Below are 22,203 nucleotides of genomic sequence, written 5' to 3' on the forward strand. Positions count from 1 at the left end.
GTTTCATAGGAATTTACAGGATCAGTTATGACCAGAAGGTCACGGATATTAGCATTTCGTTTGTACCCCACTATGTGGGTGATTGATTTCGCAAATGTCATTTTTGGTCATGAGTGTAAGATTGTCCAGTATTTTTTTGCTATTTGATCTTTGGTCTAATTTCGCTGTATTAGGAGCAAATGTGGTAGTCATAATCAGTTTAGATTCTTTATCCTTGTTGTGAGTCAGCGTTTGGAGGATATAGTCTTGGGTGAGTCCCTTGATTTGTTCAAAGATAAGATAAATCACTTTCAACTTGTACCCTCTGTTAAGGAATTTGGTTTTCATATCAATTGTTCCTAATTGTGTGTATCATTTGGGACTCAATAATTCCCTTTGTTAATGAGGGTGGGTGGCAACTTTCTGCTTTAAGGAGGGAATTGCGGTCTGTGGGTTTCGTGTATAATGTAGTTTCAAGCCTGTCTCCCTTCTTAGAAATTAACAAATCAACGAATTGTATAGAAGATGTGCTGTAGTTCATTTTAAATCTTACTGTGGTCGGTGTAGTGTTGTACTGGGTGAACCACCCGTGTAAGCTGTTCTCATCGCCCCTCCACACTAATAAAATATCTTTGACGTATCTCCTGTAAAAAAATTACAGGAAATACAATCTGGGACCACAGATATTCTTTCTCGAAACTTGCAAAAAAATGTTGGCATAGGCTGGGGCCTCGTTTGACCCTATTGCCGTGCCAGATAAAGGGGTCTCACAACTACTTGATATGGGCCAAAATAGCCACACACAAAAAAAACCTGGACAATCTTACACTCAGATCCAAAACTGACATTTGCCAAAACAATTACCCCCATGGTGGGGTACAAACGAAATGCTAATATCCGTGATCTTCTGGTCAGAACTGATCCTGTAAGTTCCTATGAAACTGCCACTAAACCCAACATTAGAGGCTGCTATAAGTGTCCAAACTGCACTACATGCAATGGATTAATAGCCACCAAAACATTTAACCACACAACAATGAAAAAATATACCATCCAACATTCCATAACGTGCACTACGGAATATGTAGTGTACATGCTGTTTTATCCGTGTGGGAAACATTATATTGGGAAGACCCAAGGGACACTATGGGAGCGCATGGCAAACCACAGGATGGCCATGAGACAGGCCATTGAGAAGGGACGGTCAGCCGAAATCCATTTTGAGAGCCAGCTGCAGACAGATCACCATGTGAACCATGTGGGAGAGCAGTCCTCACTATTGCAAGAATTAAAATCCTTTTTCTTCCCCAAGATGGAGTCACTACAGGCTGGAGTTGACACCTTAACAAGTGAAATTCAGCAATTCTCCTCCCGACTTAACTCAGCTGAAACACGCATATCTGACATAGAGGACAGAAAATCAAACTCAGAATCCTCTCTGACAGCTCCTTAAACAAAATCAAATTCTGCAAGATCGTGTAGATGACCTGGAGAATAGGAGCAGGCGCAATAACCTCCGCATTGTGGGCGTGCCCAAGTCAGTCCAGGGGAAGAGCTAGCTAGAATTCACAGCTCTAACATTCCCTGAACTACTGGGTGTATATCCGGACATTCTCCTGATTGATGTAGAAAGAGCCTCCGTGTGGGCCCAGAGAGAACTTTGAAACATGCAAAAATTAAACCTAGGCAGGTTATCTTCAAGTATCTGAATTTTCAGGAGAAAATCAGGATATTACGTGCATATAGATCCCGGAAAGAAGTAATCTATGAAGGAACCCGACTACTATTTTTCCAAGACTTCTCAGCTGAGGTCAAGAAGCAGAGAAAATAATTTACCCTGCTGTGCTCACGCTTGCAAGAACAAGGCCGTCAAGTAGCATTGCTGTTTCCAGCCAAACTTCGCATCCAAACTCCATTTGGAATCAAGTTCTTCCATTCACCCGAGGCTTTACAAAGCTACCTTGCCACGGAAGCGCAACAAGCACCAAGCTGAGACCATCTTATTATAGATCCTGCGCTACTTAAACCCCACTAAAGCCTTATAAATGGCTATGGGGACCCTATTCTTCACTGGTTTGCAAGTTGCCTTTTGGTACTTGTATTTGAAGCAGCCACAACGAATCGGGGGAACTCGCCCCACTCAAATAGAAAGTGGTCCAGGTCCACAGGTGAGCTTGCTTATTGCTATAGTTAAATTACTTGTTAGATATGTTTCCTTTTTTAAGAAGTTTTTGTATTGCGCTAGGGTTAGGTAAAGAAAAGTGTATGCTGCCTTCTCATTGGAATGACACATTGGCCCACCTTGGTCTTGCATGCGCTGCACCACAGCCGTGAGAGTCACCGCAAACGGTGATAAAAATGATATCATTGCTACTGGCTTTTATTCAAAGTTATTTTGGTTGTTGTTTGGTATATTGGTTACAACTGTTTTTACAATGACATCTGTTGAGTATATTTATAACTATGTACATCACAATTTTGTCTCAGGGTACAAAATCGTCAAATAAATGTCTCTTGTTTTCGGTGTCCTTGGTATACTCTCTGGCAACTTTGTGGGCTGGCAAGCTTGTTCTTTTTCGCCTTACATTTGGGAAGCAGCCCTCGCAGAAACAACAAACATGCCCCTAAATTATGTTAATACAATGTATATCCCCCCCCCCCACACACACAAGTGGGCTAGCAATAAGATAACTGTCACTGATATGTTCATGATAATTATTCCCAGGCTTCTTGGTTACAAATTGTCCTATTCTAGGCCCTGAGCAACTTTGTATTAACACACCTACTTCACTTATACACGGTCACAGACTAGTCTACACTTTGCAGTCTTCTCTAGACCCAATAACACTTAAGGGAGACATATATAATTTGTCTTCTGACACCACCCAAACACTCCCTTCTTTGCTCCCGACACCACACCTCTTATTAACCAAGAAAGAGACCTTTGCCCCAATACCCTCTATAAAGAGAGAAAAAGGGAAAAAATTGTATTTTCTTTATCATATGGAGTAGGTACTGTGAAGTACTAAATTTCTGGCTACGCATAGAAATCATGTTTATTAAATGGAATGTTGCACCACATACCTTCTCCATTCACCCCACCTGTGTAAGCCTAACACATAGACGAGTGACCTTAGACATCCCTCTACAGACTGAGGTTCCACAGGTTTCTGCTTAAATGTGGGAGCCATCGTATCATATCCTCTAAGAACCATTGGTTTACTACACACTCCAAGGGAATTTGTCACAATGTTATGTTATACCCACCTAAGCTCGCTAGACTGTGTTCTCATGACTTTTTGTTGTTAATGTTATTGTTATCATGTAATATGTTTTGTTCTACTATGCAATCTTGTTTTTATACAGAGCCTGAATTTCTGTTGTCTATTGGACCATTGATAATGCTAAGAAAACAATAAATGTGTGAGACTGCGCCAAAATAAAACTACTACAGAAACTCCAAATAAAATAGAAGTCTCTCTAATTCTATAAAAGACGTAAATATAATAAAATATTAAAAAGGAGCGCTCAAAATGAGCTAAAGTGCGGCTGTATTGGACAGAAGTGTAAAGTGCATAAAATGCTGGACAATGGTAGTGGTAAACTTAAGCAAGCGCAGAAGATTAACCACAAATGCCTAACAACATTACAATCTAAATGTCCTAGATAAATGCACTAAAAAATGCTACAAATGCATGAAATAAGTGTATTCATTCAAAGAGAGCTGTATATAAATTTGATATACCATTTAATATAGTGCAATTCATAAAAATCAAAATTCATAAAAAATACATTAAAAAAAATACTCATAAAAAATACATTTAATACAATTGATTTAAGGTCGACCTTATAATATCAAATAACAATAAGAAATAACAATGTGTCTAAATAAAACTGATAATTTCGATTTGGCTATTGTGATCTTTATTTTTGCTTTTATTTTTATAAGTGATAATGTGTGTCCGTTAAACGATGGAACAAATGTCCTCAAAATGCCAAAAAAAAGTCTATATGAAAGTCTTTGTATCCTTGGTGCTTGCAAACTTGAAATCCGTGTAGACGACAAGCCTCCTGATAACAAAGAACAATCTCCTTAAGGCAGTGTGAAGACCCTTGTGTGAAATATATAATCTGTACTCACAGTGTCAGAAAGCTGATGTCTGCGATGGTATATTCCCAGAAGAATATACTGTATAGTTCTTTCAATAGTCCCAAATACTCTCCACAATAAACTGACAATATGTTAATAATTTTTTCTAATTGTGTGATAAACATGCTCTAACATACTCCATAGACTGAGTTAACTTCTGATCTCGCATAGAGCCGGTGTACCTGTGTTGTTAACGGCGCATCTGAATTTTGGCCAACGGCACCTCTCACTGTTAGGGCTTATTGTCATTTAGCCTGTCAGTTCAGGGGGTTATTCAGTTAGCAGCCGTTTGTATGGTTAAAGGCTCCAGGATTGCAAGTAGGCACTGTTGATATTTTAACGATAATATCATAAGTCACTTTTAATTCATTTCACTCTATTTTATTAACATATTGTCCGTTTATTGTGGAGAGTATTTGGGACTATTGAAAGAACTATACAGTATATGCTTCTGGGAATATACCATCGCAGACATCAGCTTTCTGACACTGTGAGTACAGATTATATATTTCACACAAGGCTCTTCACACTGCCTTAAGGAGATTGTTCTTTGTTATGAGGAGGCTTGTCGTCTACACGGATTTCAAGTTTGCAAGCACCAAGGATAAAAAGTCTTTCATATAGACTTTTTTGGCATTTTGAGGACATTTGTTCCATCGTTTAATGGACACACATTATCACTTATAATTTCGATTTGGCTATTGTGATCTTTATTTTTGCTTTTGTTTTTATCAGTTTTATTTAGACACATTGTTATTTCTTATTGTTATTTGATATTATAAGGTCGACCTTAAATCAATTGTATTAAATGTATTTTTATGAGTATTTTTTATTAATGTTTTATGAATTTTTATTTTTATGAATTGCACTATATTAAATGGTATATCAAATTTATATACAGATCTCTTTCAATGAATACACTTATTTCATGCATTTGTAGCGGTTTTTTTTAGTGCATTTATCTAGGACATTTAGATTGTAGTGTTAGGCATTTGTGGTTAATCTTCTGCGCTTGTTTAAGTTTACCACTACCATTGTCCAGCATTTTATGCACTTTACACTTCTGTCCAATACAGCCGCACTTTAGCTCATTTTGAGCGCTCCTTTTTAATATTTTATTATACCATTGATAATGCTACAAGGGCACACTAATCTCTTACGCACAGACTCCCTCCTTATTCTGTATAATGTAAACAACTGTCTACGCTAGCTTCTGACATGGCCCCCACTTCCCCCCCCCCCCTTTTTTTTTTTTTCTCTTCGCCTCCCCCCTGGCCAAGTGGGGTTGTCTATCCCCATGCCTACCACTCTGACATAGGATAATTAATTCCCCCATTAAATGTAAATCAATCTTAACACATCTATGTAGATTAAACACTGACGTGGCCCTCCTTCAGGAGACGCATTTGGGAGATGAGGAACATGAGAAACTTCGGAATGACTGGGTGGGGAGAGTGATCTTTCTTTCCTATTACTCCTCCAGTAGAGGACTGGCCATTCTCCTTGACAATCGTTTGGACATAGAAATACATAATACTATTACTGACCAAGATGGCAGGTTCCTCATTTTACAAATCTCAATTAATTCGGTTAATTACACTTTATGTAACATATACACACCATATCATAAAATTTTATATCTTTCTGGGAAAATCTCGACTATAACTTGGTTCCTTTTGTAGGTTCAAAATTGATACTAGTGACAACCTTTTATCTCAACCCCTTATAGATAGAACTTGGTCATAGGACACTACAACAAAACAAAGACTGCAAAACTATAAAGGGACATTCGAAAAGTTTTCCAACTACTCTGACACCTTGGCCTTGTGTGACATATGGCGTATAAGACATCCGACGCACAGGAATTATACCTGTCTCTCTAAAGCTAATTCCTCACTATCACAAATATATTTTTTCCTGGTTGTGGACTCTTTGATTACACTGGTCACTGCGAAAAAAATACATAATATTGTGGTCTCTGACCATGCCCCGGTGGAATTAACTGTAGGTTATGCCCCCAAACGCCCCACCAGAAATTCCCTGCGCTTCCCCTCATATCTTCTCACCTCCAAGCCCTTTCAGAAATCTCTTATCCACACTTGGAACGACTACTATACAGACAACGCAATACATCTAACTAGACCACAGTTTTTTTTGGGAGGCTGCTAAAGCAGTCCTTACTGGTCATATCATTTCATACCTAGCCAACCTTAAACGTAAAACTCAATATAAACATAACACCCCACAAACAGCATTGTGCCAAGCCTATCTAGATTATTGTACTCATAACTTGCGTCATACATATGACACCTATATCATGGCTGAATCGGAACTGGATGCTTTTGTTAGACAAAAAACTGCTAAAAACAGCAAGTAAATTCTACCGCTTTGGCAATAAATCGTGCAGACTTTTGGCCAATTTGGTTAAAACACAGTCCACCAAAAAAGCTGCACTTAGATATGGAGGTAAAACTTATAAAAACCCTTCAGAGCTATCACACTGTTTATCAAATTACTATTTCCAATTATACCCTAAATAACAACCAAACATACCTGATTCACATAACAATTTCTGGCATTCTCTCACACTGCCACAACTCACGACAGACCAAATTGATGCTTTAAATGCCCCAATATCTACTGAAGAGATTCCGTATACTATCAAATCTCTTTCTTTAGGGAAAACCCGCAGGTCCACATGGACTTCCAACAGAATTCTACAGTCTTCTATCTCCTCAGATATCCCCTATCCTCTCTAAGGTATATAACACTCTTCTCCTTTAAAACGAGACCCCCTCAAATCCTCTTGATTCGGCCCATATTACCCTAATCCCCAAACCTGGGAAGGACCATGCCCTCCCAGAGTCGTATCGTACCATATCCCTCTTTAATAACGATTACAAGAACTACTCATGAAAATCCTGGCCAATAGATTAAAGAAAATCCTTCCCTCCCTGCTGCACCCTGACCAAACCGGGTTTGGTAGAACCTCAGTAGTCAATTTGCGTAAAGTCCTCCATGCTATTAACCACTTTTAGATGAAGACTAAGGATTCTCAACACAGGAGAGACCAGGAGGCCTTCCTGCTATCCCTTGATGCATAGAAGGCCTTTTATAGAGTTGAATGGCCCCATCTATTTCATACCCTTAGGCAATTTCGTTTTTAGGGCCCATTCCTTAACTTCCTTAGCAAAATCTACTCCTCCCCGACTGCAAATATTATGGTTAAAGGTCTTCTCTCTCCCACCTTCATGCTCCAAAGGGTGTCCGTTATCCCCTCTTCTATTCAATCTGGCCTTGGAGCCACTTACCCTTAAGCTGAGTCAGACTTGCCCAGAGATGCCCATCAATGACTTTCTCTTACATATGGCCGTATATGCTGATGACATGCTCCTCTTTATCACTAACCCCTCGTTATATATCCCAAAAATTAGACATACTATTTTTGGAGATTTCTCAGGTTACAAAATAAACATGAATAAATCGGAGATACTATGGCTAACTGATCACTAATATAAAAAATCCTGCTTCTCTTTTGTTGTGCAACCTAACACTTTGACCTATCTGGGCACCGACCTGCATCACAACCCCCACAACATTTATGACCTTAATATTACATAATAGTCACAATTGAAAGCCTGGACAAAACTCCCCCTTGGCTTCTCTGGACGCATTAATCTAGTGAAAATGTCAGTTTTACCTAAAATATTATATCCACTTTTAATGCTGCCTTTCCTTTTCACCAAATCAGACTTGTCACATATGAATAAAGCAATCCAATTCTTTATTTGAAGAGGCAAGAAAACACGTATAGCTACCAATAAATTGCAGCAACCATATCTTAAGGGGGGATTGGCCCTCCCGAATCCTAAAATTATATAACTGGGCAGCGTTGACTCGTTTAACCCTAGATTGGCAACCTTATACTGCACACTTCACAATCCCTCCGTTGGAGGAAGCAGTCACAAAATCACATTCACTTGTCTACCTTCCGTACATTCCACATCGGGAACTGAAATAATATACTGTACAGGGACATTCTGAGAGCATGGTGGCTAACCCTTAAATACCTTGGTAGAGAGTCCCTTCCCCTAGATTTATTTCTCTGGTGGGGAACAAGGATTTCCCAGCCGGGAGTGACACAGCTCCCTTCCGGGTCTGGAGTTCTTTGGGTATTGACTCAGTAGGTGTACTTCTGGACCCGCTGTGACACACGTTCAGGACATTTCAGGATCTAAAAAACAAGTTTGACATGACTAACTCACACTTTTATGCATACCTGCAAAGCAGGCATTACATAAATACCTTAATCACCCAAAATACTGTTTTTTGGGAGCTATCTCTCTTTGCTGTTATACATATGGCCTATAAGTTGGTTCACTTTTCCCTTTCCCCGATCTACCAGCAGCTAATCAATTGTACTTCTGACAGTGTTATGGGAAATATTTTGCCTAGGCTACAAAATGAGGGTGTGGGAGACATCAACGACAGAGGATATTAAAAATAGTCTGGTAAAGACCAATGTGGCTAGTCTAGCAGTTTTCCTCAGGGAAATGCAGACTAGGATGCTTAATGGAGATTACATCACCCCAGCACATCTGACACACTGGAACTGCGATTGCCTGAACAAGTGCATTAAGTGCTGCCTACCTAAACCTACATTTGGCCACTATTTCTTTGACTGCCCATATGTTGACTGTTTTTGGCACCAGCTACAGTACTGGATCAAAATTACCTTCAAACTCAATATCATCTTTGACCTAAAGATGATTTATCTCTTTGTATGGGACGGACAATACAACAAAATTCACCCCATGCTTACACTCTGCACTATATTAGCCCGTTTGTGTATTTTTGCCCTATGAATCTCTAAAAAACCACCTTCCTTAGCCCACTTTAAATAAACTTTTATTGATCAACTAGACACCAAACTTGATGTAAACCGTAGACTAAGATTATTCCTTAAAAAAATGGCAAGGTTTCGTTACCACACTTACCCCTCCTTTACAATAACAGGTTCTACGACCCTTTCTACATAATGCAATATTCCAGGAAGCACTGGACTATCCCTGAAATTGACCAACATAATAACCCACATTGAGCTGGTCTAGAAGAGATATTGATTGAGGGTTAAGGTCACACACATTCTTGTTTTAAATTTATCCCGCTGCTGGTTTGAGGAAGATCAGAGAGAACCACCCCCCTACCCCCCCCCCCCTTTTTTTTTTTTTTTTTTTTTTTTTTTTTATTAATGCGCCTCCCTGTAGAAGACCAAAAAAAAAAAAAAAACACGGCTGGACTTTAATGTTAGTGATAGATTAATGCATTGTTAGATAGTAATGGAAGAAGAATTTTTCTTTGTATGTGTTTATGTATGTTTAATTTGTTTGTTATGTTTAAATGGAAATTAAGTAATAGAAAAAGAGAAAACGGGAAACGTGAGATTAGGTTATCACACGGACTTAATTCCTATCAAGTCCATGTAAAATTCATCCTACAGCTAATTATGAAATCTTCAGTGGCTTGCACCACACCTCTGGAATTGATTTCATATTTATGGACTGACTATACTTTGTCAAAGACTTTCCTTATATGTCATTGTTGAAACTACCTATATTTTGTTTTTTCAAGTGTCAACTGCAATTATATTGTATTACCATGTGATTCCTAATAAAAAAAAGAATTGGGGAAAAAAACAACACAGACTACTATATATTCTTTAGTATAGTCTGTTGTTCACAGCCAGTACAATAATATTAATTTGATTTTATACACGACTCTGAGAGCACATAGGTACCGTGTTTGTAAGGTACCCATTTACTCACATAAGTTTGCACATTTTTTAAATAATTATAAGCATAATTTGCTATTATATACACATAGACTATGCTATTATTGTGTGCAGTTCATTTCTCCAACATAGGTGTGTCCGGTCCACGGCGTCATCCTTACTTGTGGGATATTCTCTTCCCCAACAGGAAATGGCAAAGAGCCCAGCAAAGCTGGTCACATGATCCCTCCTAGGCTCCGCCTTCCCCAGTCATTCTCTTTGCCGTTGTACAGGCAACATCTCCACGGAGATGGCTTAGAGTTTTTTTAGTGTTTAACTGTAGTTTTTATTATTCAATCAAGAGTTTGTTATTTTAAAATAGTGCTGGTATGTACTATTTACTCTGAAACAGAAAAGAGATGAAGATTTCTGTTTGTAAGAGGAAAATGATTTTAGCAACCGTTACTAAAATCGATGGCTGTTCCACACAGGACTGTTGAGAGGAATTAACTTCAGTTGGGGGAACAGTGAGCAGACTTTTGCTGCTTGAGGTATGACACATTCTAACAAGACGATGTAATGCTGGAAGCTGTCATTTTCCCTATGGGATCCGGTAAGCCATTTTTATTACAGACAGTAAATAAGGGCTTCACAAGGGCTTGTTAAGACTGTAGACATTTTCTGGGCTAAATCGATTCATATATAAACATATTTAGCCTTGAGGAATCATTTTAATCTGGGTATTTTGTAAAATAATATCGGCAGGCACTGTTTTGGACACCTTATTCTCTAGGGGCTTTCCCTAATCATAGGCAGAGCCTCATTTTCGCGCCGGTATTGCGCACTTGTTTTTGAAGAAGCATGACATGCAGTCGCATGTGTGAGGAGCTCTGATACATAGAAAAGACTTTCTGAAGGCGTCATTTGGTATCGTATTCCCCTTTGGGCTTGGTTGGGTCTCAGCAAAGCAGATACCAGGGACTGTAAAGGGGTTAAAGATAAAAACGGCCCCGGTTCCGTTATTTTAAGGGTTAAAGCTTCCAAATTTGGTGTGCAATACTTTTAAGGCTTTAAGACACTGTGGTGAAATTTTGGTGAATTTTAAACAATTCCTTCATACTTTTTCGCAATTGCAGTAATAAAGTGTGTTCAGTTTAAAATTTAAAGTGACAGTAACGGTTTTATTTTAAAACGTTTTTTGTACTTTGTTATCAAGTTTATGCCTGTTTAACATGTCTGAACTACCAGATAGACTGTGTTCTGAATGTGGGGAAGCCAAGGTTCCTTCTCATTTAAATAAATGTGATTTATGTGACACAGAAAATGATGCCCAAGATGATTCCTCAAGTGAGGGGAGTAAGCATGGTACTGCATCATCCCCTCCTTCGTCTACACCAGTCTTGCCCACTCAGGAGGCCCCTAGTACATCTAGCGCGCCAATACTCCTTACTATGCAACAATTAACGGCTGTAATGGATAATTCTATCAAAAACATTTTAGCCAAAATGCCCACTTATCAGCGTAAGCGCGACTGCTCTGTTTTAGATACTGAAGAGCATGAGGACGCTGATGATAATGGTTCTGATATGCCCCTACACCAGTCTGAGGGGGCCAGGGAGGTTTTGTCTGAGGGAGAAATTTCAGATTCAGGGAAAATTTCTCAACAAGCTGAACCCGATGTGATTACATTTAAATTTAAGTTGGAACATCTCCGCGATCTGCTTAAGGAGGTGTTATCCACTCTGGATGATTGTGAGAATTTGATCATCCCAGAGAAACTATGTAAAATGGACAAGTTCCTAGAGGTCCCGGGGCCCCCAGAAGCTTTTCCTATACCCAAGCGGGTGGCGGACATTGTAAATAAAGAATGGGAAAGGCCCGGTATACCTTTCGTCCCTCCCCCCATATTTAAAAAATTGTTTCCTATGGTCGACCCCAGAAAGGACTTATGGCAGACAGTCCCCAAGGTCGAGGGGGCGGTTTCTACTTTAAACAAACGCACCACTATACCCATAGAAGATAGTTGTGCTTTCAAAGATCCTATGGATAAAAAATTAGAAGGTTTGCTTAAAAAGATGTTTGTTCAGCAAGGTTACCTTCTACAACCAATTTCATGCATTGTCCCTGTCACTACAGCCGCGTGTTTCTGGTTCGATGAGCTAGAAAAGGCGATCGATAGTGATTCTCCTCCTTATGAGGAGATTATGGACAGAATCCGTGCTCTCAAATTGGCTAATTCTTTCACCCTAGACGCCACTTTGCAATTGGCTAGGTTAGCGGCGAAAAATTCTGGGTTTGCTATTGTGGCGCGCAGAGCGCTTTGGTTGAAATCTTGGTCAGCGGATGCGTCTTCCAAGAACAAATTGCTTAACATTCCTTTCAAGGGGAAAACGCTGTTTGGCCCTGACTTGAAAGAGATTATCTCTGATATCACTGGGGGTAAGGGCCACGCCCTTCCTCAGGATAGGTCTTTCAAGGCCAAAAATAAACCTAATTTTCGTCCCTTTCGTAGAAACGGACCAGCCCCAAGTGCTACGTCCTCTAAGCAAGAGGGTAATACTTCTCAAGCCAAGCCAGCCTGGAGACCAATGCAAGGCTGGAACAAGGGAAAGCAGGCCAAGAAACCTGCCACTGCTACCAAGACAGCATGAAATGTTGGCCCCCGATCCGGGACCGGATCTGGTGGGGGGCACACTCTCTCTCTTCGCTCAGGCTTGGGCAAGAGATGTTCTGGATCCTTGGGCACTAGAAATAGTCTCCCAAGGTTATCTTCTGGAATTCAAGGGGCTTCCCCCAAGGGGGAGGTTCCACAGGTCTCAATTGTCTTCAGACCACATAAAGAGACAGGCATTCTTACATTGTGTAGAAGACCTGTTAAAAATGGGAGTGATTCATCCTGTTCCATTAGGAGAACAAGGGATGGGGTTCTACTCCAATCTGTTCGTAGTTCCCAAAAAAGAGGGAACGTTCAGACCAATCTTAGATCTCAAGATCCTAAACAAGTTTCTCAAGGTTCCATCGTTCAAAATGGAAACCATTCGAACAATTCTTCCTTCCATCCAGGAAGGTCAATTCATGACCACGGTGGATTTAAAGGATGCGTATCTACATGTTCCTATCCACAAGGAACATCATCGGTTCCTAAGGTTCGCATTCCTGGACAAGCATTACCAGTTCGTGGCACTTCCTTTCGGATTAGCCACTGCTCCAAGGATTTTCACAAAGGTACTAGGGTCCCTTCTAGCGGTACTAAGACCAAGGGGCATTGCAGTAGTACCTTACTTGGACGACATTCTGATTCAAGCGTCGTCCCTTCCTCAAGCAAAGGCTCACACGGACATAGTCCTGGCCTTTCTCAGATCTCACGGATGGAAAGTGAACGTAGAAAAGAGTTCTCTATCTCAGTCAACAAGGGTTCCCTTCTTGGGAACAATAATAGACTCCTTAGAAATGAGGATTTTTCTGACAGAGGCCAGAAAAGCAAAACTTCTGAACTCTTGTCAAACACTTCATTCCGTTCCTCTTCCTTCCATAGCGCAGTGCATGGAAGTAATAGGTTTGATGGTAGCGGCAATGGACATAGTTCCTTTTGCGCGCATTCATCTAAGACCATTACAACTGTGCATGCTCAGTCAGTGGAATGGGGACTATACAGACTTGTCTCCGACGATACAAGTAAATCAGAGGACCAGAGACTCACTCCGTTGGTGGCTGTCCCTGGACAACCTGTCACAAGGGATGACCTTCCGCAGACTAGAGTGGGTCATTGTCACGACCGACGCCAGTCTGATGGGCTGGGGCGCGGTCTGGGGACCCCTGAAAGCTCAGGGTCTTTGGTCTCGGGAAGAATCTCTTCTACCGATAAATATTCTGGAACTGAGAGCGATATTTAATGCTCTCAAGGCTTGGCCTCAGCTAGCAAAGGCCAAGTTCATACGGTTTCAATCAGACAACATGACGACTGTTGCGTACATCAACCATCAGGGGGGAACAAGGAGTTCCCTGGCGATGGAAGAAGTGACCAAAATCATTCAATGGGCGGAGACTCACTCCTGCCACCTGTCTGCAATCCACATCCCAGGAGTGGAAAATTGGGAAGCGGATTTTCTGAGTCGTCAGACATTACATCCGGGGGAGTGGGAACTCCATCCGGAAATCTTTGCCCAAATTACTCAACTGTGGGGCATTCCAGACATGGATCTGATGGCCTCTCGTCAGAACTTCAAGGTTCCTTGCTACGGGTCCAGATCCAGGGATCCCAAGGCGACTCTAGTAGATGCACTAGTAGCACCTTGGACCTTCAAACTAGCTTATGTATTCCCGCCGTTTCCTCTCATCCCCAGGCTGGTAGCCAGGATCAATCAGGAGAGGGCGTCGGTGATCTTGATAGCTCCTGCGTGGCCACGCAGGACTTGGTATGCAGATCTGGTGAATATGTCATCGGCTCCACCATGGAAGCTACCTTTGAGACGAGACCTTCTTGTTCAAGGTCCGTTCGAACATCCGAATCTGGTCTCACTCCAGCTGACTGCTTGGAGATTGAACGCTTGATCTTATCAAAACGAGGGTTCTCAGATTCTGTTATTGATACTCTTGTTCAGGCCAGAAAGCCTGTAACTAGAAAAATTTACCACAAAATATGGAAAAAATATATCTGTTGGTGTGAATCTAAAGGATTCCCTTGGGACAAGGTAAAGATTCCTAAGATTCTATCCTTTCTTCAAGAAGGATTGGAGAAAGGATTATCTGCAAGTTCCTTGAAGGGACAGATTTCTGCCTTGTCTGTGTTACTTCACAAAAAGCTGGCAGCTGTGCCAGATGTTCAAGCCTTTGTTCAGGCTCTGGTTAGAATCAAGCCTGTTTACAAACCTTTGACTCCTCCTTGGAGTCTCAACTTAGTTCTTTCAGTTCTTCAGGGGGTTCCGTTTGAACCCTTACATTCCGTTGATATTAAGTTATTATCTTGGAAAGTTTTGTTTTTGGTTGCAATTTCTTCTGCTAGAAGAGTTTCAGAATTATCTGCTCTGCAGTGTTCTCCTCCTTATCTGGTGTTCCATGCAGATAAGGTGGTTTTACGTACTAAACCTGGTTTTCTTCCGAAAGTTGTTTCTAACAAAAACATTAACCAGGAGATAGTCGTGCCTTCTTTGTGTCCGAATCCAGTTTCAAAGAAGGAACGTTTGTTGCACAATTTGGATGTTGTTCGCGCTCTAAAATTCTATTTAGATGCTACAAAGGATTTTAGACAAACATCTTCCTTGTTTGTTGTTTATTCTGGTAAAAGGAGAGGTCAAAAAGCAACTTCTACCTCTCTCTCTTTTTGGATTAAAAGCATCATCAGATTGGCTTATGAGACTGCCGGACGGCAGCCTCCTGAAAGAATCACAGCTCATTCCACTAGGGCTGTGGCTTCCACATGGGCCTTCAAGAACGAGGCTTCTGTTGATCAGATATGTAGGGCAGCGACTTGGTCTTCACTGCACACTTTTACCAAATTTTACAAGTTTGATACTTTTGCTTCTTCTGAGGCTATTTTTGGGAGAAAGGTTTTGCAAGCCGTGGTGCCTTCCATTTAGGTGACCTGATTTGCTCCCTCCCTTCATCCGTGTCCTAAAGCTTTGGTATTGGTTCCCACAAGTAAGGATGACGCCGTGGACCGGACACACCTATGTTGGAGAAAACAGAATTTATGTTTACCTGATAAATTACTTTCTCCAACGGTGTGTCCGGTCCACGGCCCGCCCTGGTTTTTTAATCAGGTCTGATAATTTATTTTCTTTAACTACAGTCACCACGGTATCATATGGTTTCTCCTATGCAAATATTCCTCCTTTACGTCGGTCGAATGACTGGGGAAGGCGGAGCCTAGGAGGGATCATGTGACCAGCTTTGCTGGGCTCTTTGCCATTTCCTGTTGGGGAAGAGAATATCCCACAAGTAAGGATGACGCGGTGGACCGGACACACCGTTGGAGAAAGTAATTTATCAGGTAAACATAACTTCTGTTTTGGTTTATTATTTTGAATAATGTGTACATGCTAATAACTTTACCTATGTTGTGTCACTGGGTTATGCTCCACTTCCAGTTTCGGGAACTGGCTATCCACAACTTACACACACTACGATGCCCTTCTTCCGGTTGACACGAATTATGTCACTTCCGGGTATGTTAAGGATACTCAGACCGGAATCTATAACAAGTATTGACATGGCACCTAAAGCACAGGTTTATAACTGCTATCTATGTACATAACACAGCGTTTTCGTTTGTGATATCAATGTGTTTGTTACATATTATGTGAGTTTCCAATGTTTGTAACGCCGGGCCGGAAGTGGTTCAATATACCACTTCCGGTTTGGCAATTTTCTCAGTGTTCGCAATGTTTGAATTTTGGCGCCTTTCTCAGACGGGAGGAGGTAATCACTGTTTATTTTTTGCCTTATTTAAGAGGGTGTTTCACATCATCTGTTTGTTCGGAAGAAGGGGAGATAGATCTCCGAAACATCAATTAAACTTGGCACGTTTGAAAAATCCTGAGACTTCACTGTTTATTGTTCTGTATGTGTGTGTGTGTATATGTATATATATGTGTGTGTGTGTGTGTGTATATATATATATATATATATATCTGTGTGTTTGTATGTGTGTGTGTGTATGTGTGTATGTATGTGTATATGTGTGTGTGTGTGTGTATATATATATATATATATATATATATATATATATATATATATATATATATATATATATATATATATATATATATATATATATATATATATATATATATATATATATAGAACATAGGTAGCACAGGTTTAAAGAAATCATTGCAAGTCAGCTGTTCTGCAGGTACTTTACAGTGTTCAGACTTTGCTACATGCAGAAAGTGTCCTTTTTTTAAAACCGATAATATTAGAAAAGGGAGTTCTGATTGCTTTAATTTGTTGATGAAAATCATGGGCAGTAATCGTGATGCATCGTGATATCAAATTTGAATAGTTGACAGGATAATCATAATCGAATTGTGAGACCAGGGAAGATGCGCACCCCTAATAGGAATATCTATGTATAAATACTTAGAAAATAGTCTGCTATGTGCAGAAAATTGGAATGTGAAATATTTACAGTAAATACATAGTTAAAACCTTTATTTAACATTTATATTGCTTAAATATGTTTTTACATGTATTCATCTACTTAACGGCAAAGCGCTCCAATGCACTTATATTTATGTCTGTATATGTATTCACACACATATATATATATATATATATATATATATATATATATATATATATATATATATGTGTGTGTGTGTGTCTAAATACATATGTACACACCCACATACGCACAACGATTGTGCTCCACTTGTAATCTAGCACTTTGTGCTTTCATGTTTGTAGAAGCAGTTTGTTTTCTGACAGCTGAGCTGTAGAAGTTATCAGCCTATGAGTAACATGCATAGCTTTCTAGTCTCAGTATCAGTGTAAACATTGACTTTTATACAGGTGCATGCTAGAACATTGTTTGAGTTGAATAATCCTTTAAAAGCCTCTTTTTTTTTTTTTAGTTTTTTTACAAACGTATCTGAGTATCCTTCTGGTTGACCATCTTTATATTCCCCTAAAGACTATTAACAAATACAAGATGCATCCTGCATAGACCATAAATAATAAACAGAACTACGGTTGCACCGATACCATTTTTTTAAGACTGAGTACAAGTACCGATACTTTTTTTCAAATACTCACCGATACCAATTACCGATACTTTTTTATGTCATGACAGTTTACCTAGCACATTACAGAGTAATGATTTAAGATCACTTCTTTATAATTGTGAACTGTATCTCAAAAGACATTTTGAAATAATAAAACAGTTTTATGTGCTTGTGGTCACAAAGTTTACAGAACATGTTTATAAATAATAATATTACAATAACATGTTAATAATAACAACAATAAATAACAGCTGCAGCAGCTAGAGCTGGAAAGCTACAATTTAAAGGGGGGATTACTGGATGCAATTGGGTTGTAGGGTGCCTATATAACTCATCAATCTAACATTTGTACTTAATACAAAGTAATATAATTTAATTCTGAAAATAATATTGAGGAAGTAGTATCCCAGTAATCCTCTGAGAAAAATGGGGCATTTGCATTCTACTGACTCAACAGAAAATAGGGCTGGTCTTCATATTTTTCCAGGGCTGCTTTTTATTCCCAGTCCAGCCCTGGCTAAGGTTGTTCCTCAGAGTACAGTATGTTTTGAGCATAATTGTACAAGAGGAGAACTAGTAGTATAACAGGCAATCTAACAATTAGAATATTTTTTCAAACGTTAGTGGAAAGTTCTTATTAAGGAACAGAAGCATCTCTGCATGTTCAGCTATAAGTCTGTTTCTGCTAACAGCAAGGATGTTTGACGCTAAGCTGAACAGTCTCTTTCACTTTTCACACTACTGCATGGGTTAGAAAGATATGTTTGGGCCATTAAATCTCAGTTTATTAACTGCCCAGTACTTCAGGGGTTTGTCTGAATGACTGCTCTGATGTACAATAATACAAATAACAGCAATTTTTAGTTAAGCCTCCACTCCAGCTTAAAATGAAATGGGAACATGCAGTTTGAAAAATGCCACAAGATGGCATATGGGTAGGAATTGGAGGTATCGGTGCACTTGCACAAGTACAAGTACTCATGCAAATACTTGGTATCGGCATGGTACTAGTATCGGTATCGGTGCAACCCTAAACAGAACATAAGAAGGCCTGAGCCAAGGAAAGCTGTCAGATGCTGGGTCGTGTGACTAGCGCTGCTGATTGGGGCAGCAGCAGTTTCCTCTGTCTCTAACGAGCAGACCATTCAAAGGGGTTAATAAATACATATTTAGAGCATCACTGGTGTAAAAATGACACGCTCTAAAGAATTAGAGCATGAAAAAAAATGTTATTAGCATCGTTAAGTGCTTTTATGTAGGAAAGAGCATTATTTATCATTTCATTAGCTCTTCCTGAAATTTAAAAATAATCTATTGCTGAATAAAATAATACAAATTATTAGCTGCAGGAACAGCTACATTTGAAATAAAATGCTGCATAATTGGTATTATAATTGCAAGATAAAAATTAACAAAAAATGTTGTGTGCAAAGTAATGTGGAAAATACACTAGCAGCAGTGTTTCGTTTGGTATGTGTACACCCTTGATTAGCTGTTTCCCATGCTCTCATGTTTTGTATCCCTGCCAATAAAATACATTTGTTCCATTTTACATATTTCAGAATAACCGTAAAAATATTGCTAGTTTTGCTTAGTTAAACAAAACAAATCAGTAGATGGTAAATATCATCTGAAGCGCAAGTTACTAGTCAAAAATATAATTAAGCCAGAAGTACATTTTTAAAGCAGAGAATTAGAATTTATTTTACTTGAAAAAAAACCTTCCAATCATGAAGTAAACATGCATCTTAATAGCTTATATGAAATCATTTTTCTGCTTTGCATTCACTTTGCGTGTTTCTGCTGGATTGTTTAAACACTGCCAATGTCAGAGTGTATTTATACAGAATTATTTATTAGTGTATTTATTTGTTTTACTATTTCCTGTTCTCCTGCAATAGGTGTGACAGCACAGAAAAGTTAAGGGCTTTGCTGCCTCGATTAGAACAAGAGCTAAAAGACACACTGAAATTCAAAGATTTTTATCAGTTTACATTTAATTTTGCAAAGAATCCTGGTCAAAAGGGTCTAGGTAAGTACAGCATATATATTATTCTATTTTTATTTATTTTTCATTTAATTTTTTTACTCATGCTCCGACTCCGTATTTACCTTCAATGTAGGTCAGAGTTTTTATGTTTCTGTAAAGCAAACTACACATTTAAACATGTTTGCTTCTTATTGTATTAACCCAATATTGCAAAGATTATCTATTTTTGCATAGCTAAGGATATAAAAGTAGGTAACTATCATGAATTGCATGTCAAGTTGGAATATATAGGTTTTAGTCTGCCAATCCCCTCCATTTATGGTATTGTGTATGTCTTATAACTGTGCAGTTGCTAACTCTTTCCAGCCAGTAATACACATTCAGTACAGTGTTTAACACCCTTTCTGCCAGTAGCACATATAGTCAAGATATTTAACCTTGTTTCCTCAATCAAATCAAACTGAGCAATGATTTAACCCCTTTACTCTGTATTACCAGTAACCAACACCATGCAGGGAATTGTATCAGGATGAAACCTATATGTTCTTTTATATTTAGAGGGGTAGCACAGGTGAGCTGAATCACAATGGGGGTTTTTAGGTGATGAATCTGAAGTTTACTTAACAGCAGATGAGGATAACGTGACTAGAGCAGTGTTTCCAAACTCAAGTGCTCAGGAACCTTAACAGGCCATATATTCATTATGTCTTAACTAGAGCACAGGTGAAATAATTCCGATTATCCTAGCTTTGTGAAGGAATAATCTAGATTTTATTAAAGAGACCGAGACAAATATTTTGCGTAACTTTTTTTTTTTTACTGCTCCACAACACTTAAAAGCAATACAATATTAACAGAAAAACATTGTAAACAAGAACACAAATGATAGACCAATGAAAGAAAGCCTTGTTTGCTCAGATAAAAAAGTGACCAATGAGAGTAGTCCAAATAACCATAAAGAGGCCCAGTAAATTGGCAATCTCCCTCTTTGCTCTTTGATTTGAAACATAGAGAAAAAGTTCCAGTCTAATAAAAACTGTAATCCAACAATGAACAGAAGAAAAACTTGAAGGTAACTGGAATCTTCAATCTTTTAAGGTTGAGTTAGTAAGTATGCTCCAAATTCTGGCGATTATAATAAGAAACTGCAGAAAACGGTTGAGATGAGATTTTAACTACTTAGATTGCTGGATTGGGAAGAATGGATGCTGAAAGATATAAACAAAAATGTTATAATAAAGGTAACTATAAAGATTCAAACATTAAGGGAAGGGAAAGGAAGGGAAAATATTTGTCTCTTTAATAAAATCTAGATTATTCCTTCACAAAGCTAGGATAAAAATAATTTCTCTTGTTAAGTGTGTTCAGTCCACGGGTCATCCATTACTTATGGGATATATTCTCCTTCCCAACAGGAAGTTGCAAGAGGATCACCCAAGCAGAGCTGCTATATAGCTCCTCCCCTCACATGTCATACCCAGTCATTCTCTTGCAACCCTCAACAAAGAAGGAGGTCGCGAGAGGAGCTGGAGTTTTTACTTAACTATTCTTCAATCAAAAGTTTGTTATTTTAAATGGCACCGGAGTGTGCTGTTTTTCTATCTCAGGCAGTATTTGGAAGAAGAAACTGCCTGCGTTTTTTATCTATGATCTTAGCAGGCGTAACTAAGATCCACTGGCTGTTCTCGACATTCTGAGGAGTGGGGTAACTTCAGAAACTGGGAATAGCATGCGGGGTTCTCCGCAAATGAGGTATGTGCAGTACTTTATTTTCTGGGAATGGAATTGACTAAGAAAATACTGCTGTTACCGTATGATGTAAGTACAGCCTTAAATGCAGTAGTAGCAACTGGTATCATGCTGATAAATGTATGCGCAGTCGAGTTATATTCTAGGGACTAGAATTTGACTGAGAAAATACTGTTAACACTGAAATAATACTTAAGCCTTCTCTGCAGTGGTAGCGACTGGTAGCAGGCTTAGTGATAGCTTTGCATGACATTGAAAAATGTTGTTTTTTAATAAAACGTTTACTGGCATGTTATTCGTTTTTGTGAGGTACTTTGGTGATAAATCGCTTGGGCCCAATAGAACGATGTGTACCAATTGTATTGATATTGCTTTGAATAAAAGTCAATCTGTACCGATAAAGAAGCTATCACCAGACAACGAGGGGGAAGTTATGCCGCCTAACTCACCTCACGTGTCAGTACCTGCGTCTCCCGCTCGGGAGATGCGTAGGATTGAGACACCTAGTACATCTAGGCCCTTACAAATCACTTTACATGATATGGCTAATGTTATGAAAGAAGTATTATATAATATGCCCGAATTAAGGGGCAAACGCGATAGCTCTGGGTTTAGGACAGAGCGCGCTGATGACACAAGAGCCATGTCTGATACTGTGTCACAATTTGCAGAACATGAGGACGGTGAGCTTCATTCTGTCGGTGACGGTTCTGATCCGGGGAGACCGGATTCAGAAATTTTAAATTTAAGCTTGAGAACCTCCGTGTGTTACTAGGGGAGGTATTAGCGGCTCTGAATGATTGCGACACGGTGGCAATTCCAGAGAAATTGTGTAGGTTGG

General features: G+C 39.3%; 1 protein-coding gene across 3 annotated transcripts in view; it reads left to right on the top strand.

Moving 5' to 3' along the window:
* DCUN1D2 (defective in cullin neddylation 1 domain containing 2) overlaps positions 1 to 22,203 on the top strand; it is a 181,433-nt gene that overhangs the window by 56,484 nt on the left and 102,746 nt on the right. For all 3 annotated transcript variants that reach the window (XM_053707757.1, XM_053707759.1, XM_053707758.1), the window contains one exon: positions 19,525 to 19,655. In XM_053707757.1, the coding sequence (XP_053563732.1) occupies positions 19,525 to 19,655 (131 nt within the window). The remainder of the gene's footprint in view (positions 1 to 19,524; positions 19,656 to 22,203) is intronic.

Source organism: Bombina bombina, chromosome 3 (assembly GCF_027579735.1).
Source record: "Bombina bombina isolate aBomBom1 chromosome 3, aBomBom1.pri, whole genome shotgun sequence".
In the NCBI taxonomy this organism is placed as follows: domain Eukaryota; kingdom Metazoa; phylum Chordata; class Amphibia; order Anura; family Bombinatoridae; genus Bombina; species Bombina bombina.